Source organism: Colius striatus, chromosome 3 (genome assembly GCF_028858725.1).
Source record: "Colius striatus isolate bColStr4 chromosome 3, bColStr4.1.hap1, whole genome shotgun sequence".
NCBI lineage: Eukaryota > Metazoa > Chordata > Aves > Coliiformes > Coliidae > Colius > Colius striatus.
Genome location: NC_084761.1, coordinates 35,274,856 through 35,286,713, shown reverse-complemented (window position 1 = coordinate 35,286,713; position 11,858 = coordinate 35,274,856). Strand labels below are relative to the sequence as shown.

The following is an 11,858-nucleotide window of genomic DNA, read 5'->3' as shown; positions in this document are numbered from 1 at the left end:
ATGTGTTAAGGCTTGTGCTGGAAGACCTCTCATCAAAGCAAAACATCAAATAAGAGTGGTCAAGCATACTTACTAAGCTTTTCAGCAATTAAGACAGCAAAATGAGTTAAACTAAGGATATACTATACCCTTAGTCAATGAAACTTAAGTCTAAGGCTGAAAAGGACCAGTTAAAAGCTTTTAAGCAGCATCAAGCAGTAAGGGAAGAGCAGTCTTCAAAGCTTCTGATTTTAAAAGCTGGGAAAAGATCAGGCATAAAACAATGGAGGAACAAAAATGGTTAATATTAAAGATGCAAAATTATTATCAAGCTTATAGAAAAATTTCATTTGAAAGGTCATGCCATGGAATAATAATTTTCAAAAGACAGGGCAGATGTCACTGAAAGACTTTTAGGAGCTTCTCAGAAATGCTGTGAAAGAAGCACCCTTGATATTTCACCAGCTGTTTTCCTATTAAAAGTCCTCTCTCTACCTTATCTGAGTTTTGCACTAAACAGACAGACCTTCAAGCATCAAAGAAAAGTTCTTCAGGGTGAAATTTTTAAAAAGCTCAAAGACCGTAGCTCTGATCCTTCAGATATTATTTGTACCACTCCCTCTTTTTGTCTATATACAAACAAGAAATCTACAGTGGACACTGCAAGCACTGTGAGCTTTTACAAGTTGTTTCCTTTCAGCAGAGGACTGTTACATGGATAAAAAGATAAAAGCATAAACAAGTAGATTCCAGTTCTTCATTGAGTCTTCTTCTTCTAACAAGAATTCTCAGCAAAAGCTGTAAGATAATACAAATTTATGCTTTCAGTAAGAGTTGTACTATACTTAAGCTCCCCTTCCTTTAAGAAGGGGACAGCTGTATCATGTGATACACTCAGAAGTTACTGTAGCAGTAATTAAAAGAAGGTGAACAGTTTAAATAAAATCTTTAATTGCTTATTTACAACAAAAAGGCAATGACTTGGAAACTTGAAAATCATGATATACACTTTTCCACTAACTTCACATACAGCAAGTACTTAGTCAACTCTAAAATATGCAGCCTAGTGAGTAAGGCGCAGTATTTACATCACACTAGTACTGCAAAAAAAGCACTTAAGATGAATTTACTGTGACAGCCAGAAGTTAAACATTTATCCTGTAAATGCTAACAATGCTGACAAAGAAATTTCAGATGTCACTTAAAAGGTCAATGTTCTAGGATTTTTTTTTTGTCCAATTGCAAACATGCAGGAGTAGTAAAAATCTGGTAATGGGATAAAATTGATATCACTGTGATTTTATTTTGCAAAATAACACTTTGATACAAGTATACTACTTCTCAATCTGACATCTAATGCTAGTAACTCCAGTATGAGAGACTAGCAACTTGGTTTAATCTTAGCAAAGGTCTGTTCCGGGGTAGGGTGAAAAACTATTACATTTGAATCCAGAAGCATAATACAATCATTACACACATAAATTTATGAAAGCAAATTACTAAAGACACATTGTCAAGTTATTCTGCTTTAGCAGCTTAAAACAAACTTAATGAATTTATTGCAGAATAAAAAATCAGTTTTGTTTTCTACTTCCTTTTTGACATCCTTTATTCCCCCCGCCCATGGATTTTAAGGTAGTAACCATTGTTACTTCAGAAGGTTAGGAAAAAAGTAGTCAGGTGTAAGGTATTAATTTCTAAACCTATCATCCTAGCTCCCTCTTCTGAACATAAAAGACTTCCAAATTATAAGCTACAAGGACAAGAGATACATCAACCCTATGTTCTGGGTGTGGAATTTTATAGCAAGGCCTGTAGGAAATGTTTTCTTTGTAAACAGTCTTCACTGATGTGCTATAATAATCTTTATGAAGGGGTTTTATTTAGCTATACAGGACAGGGAAGATGATGGCATCTGTACAAAAGGTACCATTTCATCCACCACCCATTCAGCCTTGGGGTATGGAAGTTACCATCAACAAGGAAGAGGACAACCAATGCTAATACATTTGCTACTGTCCTCTCTTAAATTACATTCTTGAAATTAACGCTTGCTAGTAGTACTTGCACTTCATCTTTAGAAGAGCAGAGTATTTTTTCAAATGTTTCTTTTGACTTTAAATAGAGGTCAGTGTAGTTTTGACATGAAGTTTTTGTCAGTTTAAGGAGTTGATTCTTAAGTTTACACAGAAACCTCTATTAAGTGTGCGTGTTTTATACTCATGGGGTACACAGATGCTCACATACTCACCTCCGTTATTGATTCAGAATTCACATGTCAGTTACAGCCATATCCTCCTCCTCTCTGCGCAGTAGCTTTCCCAAGCTTTGTGACTTTCATGACTAATAGTACATGTTAACAGAATATGTGGGGCAAGTATATAACAAGACTCTTTGACACACTCAAAGAAAAGGCAAGCCTAACTTTTATCCACAGCTTTCTCCGATACATTGTGCTCCAGTTCAGGTGACTCCTCAGCATCTCGAACAGCAGAAGTGTTATAAATACCATCAACCGCAGGGGCTGTCGTTGGTGTTGTGAGAGGTGTCACAGTGTGTCCAAACCCCTGATAATGACCCATGGGTGAAGACGGCATTGAAGAAGCATCAGAAATTGGGTCTTGGGTAGATGAAGACAATAAACTTGTATGCTCATTTTGTTCATGATCCTCAGCAAAAAACATTTTCCTTGGTTGTCCCAAAACCGTCCTTCCTAGAATTATGCCAAACGAAAATGCTTTTTAATACTTCCAGCACTATATCAAGGTCTTGACACACATCAACTCTAAAACAGATGTTAAACTAGAAGGTTAGTCTTTTGTTTTAGAATGGCTTTACAGGGCATTGCTAGCTTTAATAAATAAAAAGATGTCTTTCCAATTAAAAAAACAAACAGAAAAACCCCAACTGAAAGGACATCCCTCTCTTGTACCTAACACACCTGAAACTTACACTGAGACCCATCTGTTTGAAAGAAAAATTAAAGCTAGACTAGAAATCAGTCAGGAGTACAGGAAAAAGCTAAATGCCAGATAAACCATGAAATTCTCTAGAAGTGCAGCTGCCACCCATTTGGTATTAAATGTTCTCAAGGTACTACAGAGATAGGTAATAATGTAAATGGAGCTGGAAGTACACATGCTGTTAAGAGATCATACAAATCTGTCTTACTTACCAACATTTCGAACCTGTTCTGATATATCTGCCCTTAAATCAGAAATATCCCACATTGCAAGAAAAGAGTCAAAGCATGACCCTTCTTCAGCTTCTTGAACATACGGTTTATAGGAAAAACTGTAGTGATGTGCAATAGCAGCCAGGAACATCTCAACACAAATTATAAAATCCTGCAATGAGAGATACTTAGTCATTCATAACTGCAGAAAAAAATAGTTCCTGGGTTTCTTGTGCAACTGAAAGACTGCAATTGCCTTGGGATACTGGCATCAGCCACTTTTCTACCCGAAGAGGTATATTCTTGAGCAGTCTTCAGAGAGTCATGTACACTACACACAATACTAGGATCAGTTCTCGGCAGATGGACTGACTTGCTGGAAGCAGACACTCAACAAGCAGCATCCCTACAATGAATTCTTGTAAAAATAAATGCAAACATATTCAATAGAAGTATTTAACTGGGACACGTTCCTTCTGCCCAACACATGGATATAGAAGTGTGGCACATAAAACTCACTTGAAATGACTGGCTGCAACTTAGCACAACTTAATAAATTCAGTACTAATCTAGCGTGTGTTAAATGAATGTGACAATATTTGCTTGAGATCGTAACAGCCATTCCTCCTAAGAAGCAATTGTCTGCTCCTACCTGTAGGCCAGTAGCCACGGCTTCCACACTTTGCCACTCCCAGGTGTGTTTCTCAGAAATAACACCAACTTTCACCAACAATGCAATAAGGACAGCTTGCCTGTAAATATGAATTTTTATTACCACTGTAACAGTAGTGCCAGAAAACGTGCAAGCAAATCTGGGAAACAAGGCCTGTTTTTACATGTACATGTATACTTACACAGGACAAATCTTAAAAAAAAAAATACTGGTTTTATATATTTTAGATTTTAGGAGGAGGAAAACGGACTTAAAAAGAGATACCATTCATCCATGCTCCTAAAAACTGACAGAGAAGACAACCAAAGAAGAGTATGTTGTTCCAGTTAGTTTTTAGAACAAGTTGCTTTTCTTTCAGAGTATTACTGCAGCCCAAAGAGTAACTTTCAGACAAGCAAATGCACCCACACATTAGCAGCTAAGTGTAGGCAACGCTTAAATAGTCATTTATATTTAACTTATGGTAACTTATTTTGAAAAAGTTAATTTTATTAAATTTTTACTTCAAAAAGCAAAAAAAAAAAATTCAACTGTAAGTAAAGATTGTAAAATTACGTTCTTGAGAATCACCTTACAAAACAGAAAGTCTAAAAAATAACCTTCAGTGAACAAGACTTCTTTATCCAATGTACTGGTACCCTTTTACCCTCACAGCACTTCACTAAAATTATGGGTAGATTTCTTTTTTTTGACTCTTCTACCCTCAGTAACCAAGCCAGCATTTTATCTATTTTATGATCCACCCTGAGAGCAAGAAGTAAAGTAAATAATTCTCTTACCAGAAAGAAACAAAAACTACCATCTTCACACAAAGGAACTTGCCAACAGGTTGGATAGGGTTCAGTTCTTCACGTAGTACTTTATAAAACAGCACCAGACAATACATAGCAAACTAGCAAGAAAAAGAAAATGGAGCAAAGCTTTCAAACCCTTGTGTATTTGTGAGGGAGTTGTTTTACAGCATCTCTTCAGTAAAAAAAAAAAAACCCAGAAAACTACTGCAGTACAAGACAAGTTCAAAAAAACCCACCGACTTTAGAAAAAAAGCCTCCAGATTTATGGGATCGTTACCTTACCTTTTTTATGTAGACTTTCCCCCCGCCCCCCGAACTTATATTTCTGAAGTACGTGATATTCGCAGACAGAGACTGAGGGTATCTATCTACACATTAAAGCAAGATACAGGAAGGTCCCATAAAATTTCAATACCGAGCACATGTCTAGGGAAAAAGGCATAAAAAGCACATGTTCTTTCAAGTGTCTGTTAAGAATACCTCAAATGTTGCCTGTTTATGAGAGATGAGGCAACGAATGCGGTCTTTACTGCAAATCTGAAAAAGTTTCCTATTACTGACAACTGCAAACAAACAAACTAATGTATACCCAAACCTAGAAATTGAGACCCCATTTTAACACACATTCTCCTAGCCTCCTGCTACTAAGTTTCTTAAGGCAATCAGGTCAGCCAGGATGTGCAGAAAGTACTTGCTGCTGCTGAGACTGTTGTCAAAGCAGCAAGCAGTGGCAGATCCTTCCTTAACAGTCACCCACCAAACACAGGGGTAGCAAGAGGAGGAGGAGGAGGATGCTTTTTCCAGATGGGATGTCGTGCTGTTCTGATTCCTGCTGCTGTTGCCAAGAGAAGTAAGAAGCTTGGAGGCTAGAAGGCTAAGAAGCAAGGATACAGATGTTCAAAATGGGCTGACATCGAACCCTTACCCTGACATCACTTGGGAGCTGAACCAACAAGACAAGGTGTTAAGACAGAGCAGAGCCTCAGCACCACATGCACTGTTTTCATTTTTTCCTGCAGCTTTGTAATAGTATTTCTAACATAGCCCCTGCTGAATCTTTGTACACGTGCTGGAAGGAACCTTTGGGGGAGAGTGAAGTCATCTCTTCTACAGAGGGGCCAGTCTGCAGCTCTGACATGCCTGGGCCATACCACTTTACCCATCAAATAGTCTGGGGAAGAGAAGTGGGACACTATTGCTTTATGGAGCTTCGTAGCAAAAATAGCTTACAGTGGGAAATATTCTGCCCATAAGAATTACCCAATCATTGTCAATAGTTCACATAGAAGACTCACGTAATACTATTACAATGAATAAAAAGAGCAGAAAAATGCACTCTTGATACTCACTAGTTGTGACATGTTGTTAAGTATAACCAAGTAAGTCCAAGCATTGTTGAAGCTGAAGTTTCCTTCATCATACACTCCCACTAGTTCGCAAATTCTGAAAGAATTTTTAGAATTAATCACTATGTAGTAAAATATCGCTTTCTTGAAGTGCTAAATCTTCGTTACATTGATCAACTGTTAGAATTAAAAATCTTTTGGTACTCAAACACAGGCAGTGGAAGGCATGCACAAGAATCTGTATCCAACAGCATACAGCACAAGAAGTGTGTATTTTCCACAGAATAAAATATTATCTGAGTGCAGGGTTAACATATCCCATTGTTGAATTAAATCAACAGTTAAACATCCTTTTTTAAAAATCTGGTTCGCTCTTAACTGTTAAAACAGGTACAGCTAATGCAAATATTTATATGTGTAGTCAATGTAATAACTTTTTCCACAGTCCCACAGTAATCAACACAAAAGTTCATGAAATTAAGCTTTCATCATCACCATGCATAAGTGCCTGCTATTCCTTTACAACAGGTTATATGATATGTACAAAGGCACATAGTGAGGCTTGTCACATGCAAATTTTAATAAAATTATAAAAGTTACATGTAACCTAAATTTAAAAATACACAAATGTTGAAGCTAGTGAGAAAAATAGAGGAAGAAAAGAGACTAAAAATTAAGAGACCATTAAAATATCTTTCCCACATAAACAGTACTTCACGTTCTCTCTAACAGCTTTCAGCAGCAACCATTAAGTATTTATTATTTCAATTCTGCAAGTAGTCATTTGCTATAGAGAAGCCATAAAGAAATCATAGGTTGATTCAAATTGCCAAGACCCATTTACCATAGAATACAATGAGTTTGCCTTTAAATTGCCTCGATTCATACAAAGGGCATGAAAATTATTTCCAGTGTAATGCAAAATTGCATCCTGAAGATCAATATTAATTATTTATGAGTGTACTTACAAAGCAATAATAGTAGTAAATGGTCTGACAACAGTGTACTGCAAAACACCCAGTTTACATCTAAACAATAAAACTCTGCAAGAGAGACATAAAATTAATTGTACAAGAATTGAAAAACAATTGATTTATGGAAGTTTCCGGTTCTCAGTAGTTTCACTAAACTAAATATTTACTTCATGGTAATTTCAAGTTCTGCTTCCAGGACTTCATATGCTACAGTATATAGTATGCGTGTATGCGATACACCAAAGACCTACACTTCTATAGGTAATAGGAAACAGTCAATGATTCACTTTGTGGAAAGTTCCTGACTGGGCTAAATAAAGCGAATGCAATTTACATTGTGTTTGAATATGTTTAAGAATTACTTACATTCATAGTTTAACATTTTGAACAGATTTCTAAAAATCTCTTAAGAGAGACGCTTATCAGATGAAGCATGCAGAAACAAAGTAAAAACAATAGGCTATCTTGGTCAACCAGGGTTTCTACATGAGATACATGAAATATTATGAAATAGAAAAGGAAGCAAATTCGAAGAGACTTTCTTCCAATATTTTTAAAAAATAAGGAATTTTCCTTCAGCCCTACCTGAGTCAATGCATGTTAGTAACTAAGTGTGATTTACAAGATGTTTTGCAGCTGGATGAAAACATGTTGGCTGCTTTCAGTAAGGGTTCATAGTTGATAAATAAAATGTGTGCAAACCATAAACTGCCTCTGCCAAACAACAATATTTTTACTTCTAAATATGAAAACAAAATGTTTTAATCTGATTACACAGCCTAAATTTATTATGTCATCATATACTCACTCTCCCATAGCCCACGATGGACAACAACATAGAGGTGGCAAATGTCTCTGCTGATCTTTTGCTTCTATTATTAATACGAGGTTTGGATACCGGTTGGTTAGATAATTTGAAAGAAAAACCATAAAATTATAGATGACATAAGCTTCATAGCATTCTCGACATGTATCCACATATATTGCAATGTTGGGGTATTTCAATGCTATCCACTGTAAGAAGAGAGGTACACAAAAAGGTTACATGCAAGAAAGACGTAAGTTACTCCAAATCACAATGCTGGCTGGGTAGTTCAGCAAGCAACACTTCATTAGACAGCAAACACTACTTAAACAGGGCTTGAAACTTTTGACTAATAAGAGAGTGATGCTACACCTAGAAAATAACATTCTCTAGAAATACAAGCAGGACTTCAGATCGCACCTCTGCTGCTTCATATGGAAGCATGCTTAAGGCACTGGACCAGAGACATGCTGTATCTTTGACCACATGTATCAGTCTTTCATTTGCAAGTAACTAAGGTGATGGTTCTCTACTGACAACCTACTCCTGTTAGGAGGAGACAAGTTTTGAGAACTAAGTTTTCAGTTCATCAGTATTAAGTTGATTTCTTCTGCTATCTAATGTGTTAATGTTTGTTCTGGGATGTTTACAAAATAAAGAAGAAAGCAGCAGATTAGCCTTAGAGTGGTAATCATGCCCCTAAACCAGAGGTTCAGGTTCAGGTGATTTGTTTTGGTTTTTTTTTCAAAACTCTTATCATGGATCAGCTGTCAAGAGTTTTCAGGTTTTGAGTATCATACTGCTATTGCACTGTTCAGTGCAACCTGTCTTCCTGGGGGGGGTGGGTTTGTATTCTTTGGGGTTTTTTTGGGGGGGAAGCGGGGGAGGGAGGGCATGTAGTTAAAAAGTACATCATGGAGTACCACCATCAGTACTACTGCATCTAGTAAACTGCAAATACAGATTACAATCTGAGAAGAGGACTTCATGTTGAGCTCGGACTAAGCACTCTAGGATACCTTATTTGCAGCAAAGGCTGTAAGATTCAGGAAGAAGGGGAAAGATTTCAGTATGTCAGAAATGTCTGTGAATGCCTGGCGAGAGCTCTTTTCATTAACAAGCAGTCTTCTTCCAAAGGAAGATTCTGTACTTGAAAATGAAAAATAAATCTGAACTAGATTATATTCCCCCATAGGAAACAGATAATGGGAAAAGTTCCTGGAAAGATGTCTTTTATGGGGGAAACAAAAGTATTTGCAGTGTCAAGAGGTGATGACAACATGTAAACACAACCTCCTTAACTGTCCACAGATTTAGTATGTTGCTTAGCTCTGGCTGAAATAATTTCCACTGGTGACCTATTTACACGAACCACAGCTGGCAGGTAAAAATCTATCTCAAAAAAAGCTTTTCAGAAGTGGATTTTTTGTGGGATCTTACCCTTTGCCCCCTGAAGCAAAAAGGAAGAACTTTAGCAATAAGCATAACTCAGGAAAGAATTATAGTACCAAGCCTAATTCAGGGAAGAAAGGTGAAACACTGAATGTTGAGGCAGTACTTGGATCAGTCTTGTTTCCAGTTCAGCTGTTACTGAAGATGGAAGGACCAAAAGCAGGCTCTTGTCCGTACCCCTTTCCACATGTCATAAACGACACTCAATGACAGTATCAATGACAAGAAGGGCTAGCAAAAGCGATCCCGCAAACTCCACAAGAATGTAATATCACTAGAACTGTGCTTCTGATGTACCCCACAAATAGGAATGCCTGGAAGTTTCTAGGACTGACTCTCCATGCACCAAAGTTTCTGCTGTGACACTGTTTTCCCTCACCCCCACAGCAAAAAGGATTTGACTGAGCTGTTAACAGTAAAAGAACACTTACACTGTCTAAACTGTAAATCGGCACCATCCATAGAATCCTGTTACAATAAAAAAGAACATTTAATATTACTAGAAGTACTTTTAGTCTGAATAAAATTAAATGTTTGTAGCACAGGTAAATGTGAAATGTTACCTTATTATTGGTTTCTGTAGTTCAGGTTGAGTATAATGGACCAAATGTTGTAGTATTCCCCAGAGAGATATCGGTATAGTCATTAGTAGAAATATCCCAGCGATAAACCATGCCTTCGTATGAATTCCAACCTTCCAAAGAAAAAGAATGCAAGATCACTTTATTCAGTGAATAAAGTTTTAAGATGACATCACGTACATTTCCCAATATTGTTCAGTTTTCTAATTCTCCTTTTCAAATGCACAAAATATCAAAGTCTCCCTTACAATCTGTCCACATGGCTTAGAGTAAAACTTAAAAGCTCAAAAGATGAGAAATATTGCAGAACTAAAACCATAGTCATGCTCACTATTTAAAATGTGCCAAAAGCCACAACAGATTTCTTGCTTTAGGTCTGGAACTTGTCTCAGTTCAGTGCTGTCACAAAGCTTCCAGATTAAAGACTTTTAGCTTTAAAATCAAGCTCCAGCTAGTAATCAATTTCAATTAGTTTCATTTAACAGTCTGAATTAGATATGCATGTGTATATACATATATATATCTATGCACATATCTAATGTTTGCTAAAACACAGGGCTACAATCTTAAACCAAAGCTTTCTGAAAAACAACAATAATAATAATAATCCTAAGTACCAAAACTTGAGACTCTTCTCAAGTTTTTTTTGAGAATTTCTTCTCTGATCCCTTACTGTACATCAACATTCCACATTGTGTGATGCTTTCCAGTTCAACGATCACTTCCAAGTTGTTTCTCTACTAGTACCAAGTTTGACAATGCTGAAATTTCAGATAGCACTTTCATAAAAACATCCATTACATTGAACATACACAGGCGTCTGAATAGCTTTTAAAAATCAGAAACTTAATTTACACTCAGGACAGATATTACTGTCATTGCTTAAAAATATGCTGTGCAAAAGCTTACCTCCAGCAGAGCAAGCCCGTGTTAAACTGGAGGACAGGTATTTTAAGGTTAGAATTTTTGTTAGAAAAGCAGCTCCATCTATCACACCTGTGTGTAATTCATATACTACCGTTACGACGTACTACAGTACCACCACCATGAAGCTTTGCTACATACTATCTCAGCTCCCCCTGATCAGACAGAATTACCTGAAATATTAGGTTATGAGTGCCAGTATTGGTACCGACCGTCAAGACGTCAGTTCTGGGCAGGGCAGAGCTCTAGCCGTGCTCCTACACGGACCGACTCAAATTTCTCCAGCATTGTATTAGCTGTTTAAGCCACAACTATTCGTGAACCGGAAGGAGAAAGGAATCCTGCCCTGTTCCATCTTGCTTCGTTTCTGCTCTAACAGCCCTAACGAGAAGCGCACTCCGCAGCACCGCGGAGTTTCTCCAGCTTCTCTTTTCTTCAACGGCTCCCGACCGGGGGCTGAAAGGCAGAGCCGCCTCGCTCCCGGGCTGACAGCCTGCCCTTACCACCGGCCCAGCCGCGGGATGCCGCCGCGCCGCGCCCCGTCTCGTCCCTCACCTCCAGCTTCTGCAGCTCCCAGACGCAGAGCGGCACCACCACCAGCAGCCCCACGATGTACAGCAACACGACCAGCGGCCGGATCCACCGCCGCCAGTTCCCGCAGGTGCACGGCATAGCCGCGCCGGCGCCGACACCCCCCGCCGCCACGCACCGACCCGGGCCCCGCGGCGCCTCAGCGGGCCGGCGGCGGGCCCGCCAGCTCCCGCGAGGCGCGCATCACCGGCGGGACCGCCCGCACACCGCGCTGGCTCACATCAGCCGCCGGCTAGGCTCGGCTCAGCTCAGCTCAGCGCCGTACCGCCTGATGCTATGCTGGGCTGGGCTGGGCTGGGCTGAGTTAGGTTGGGCTCGGCCCTGACTAGCCCGCCCCTACGCGCTGCCCTGGGACGGCTCGGCGCAGCACCACCCCGTGCACACACCCCCACAGCACTTCCGCCCGACAACGCTTCCGGCTGCTCCGCCCCTACCCCATCGCCCGCACCGATTGGCTTATTGTCCTTCCTGTCGTGACCACCCCGACTACCGCGGCCAGCGCCTGTGGTTCCACTTATGTCTCCCGCCTCCCCACTTCGCGCGGGAGAGACGATTGACTGGGGA

At 39.2% G+C, this 11,858-nt stretch overlaps 1 protein-coding gene across 2 annotated transcripts; it reads right to left on the bottom strand.

Moving 5' to 3' along the window:
- Positions 1–155: 155 nt before the first annotated feature.
- Positions 156–11,413, bottom strand: TMEM184C (transmembrane protein 184C). Of its 2 annotated transcripts, XR_009818354.1 has the most exons (11): positions 11,259–11,413; positions 9,762–9,892; positions 9,630–9,666; positions 7,750–7,955; positions 6,936–7,010; positions 5,971–6,064; positions 4,607–4,719; positions 3,807–3,906; positions 3,155–3,326; positions 2,231–2,692; positions 156–777 (listed from the first exon to the last, which is right to left on the bottom strand). XR_009818354.1 is itself a non-coding variant. In XM_061991741.1 (10 exons), the coding sequence occupies exons 1-10, from the start codon at positions 11,373–11,375 to the stop codon at positions 2,400–2,402; spliced, it is 1,338 nt and encodes a 445-aa protein (XP_061847725.1). In that variant the 5' UTR covers positions 11,376–11,413; the 3' UTR covers positions 897–2,399. The 2 variants fall into 2 exon arrangements, 1 of the variants encoding a protein (XP_061847725.1); XM_061991741.1 differs by lacking the exon at positions 156–777 and having other exon boundaries at positions 897–2,692.
- Between the last annotated feature and the right edge of the window lie 445 nt (positions 11,414–11,858).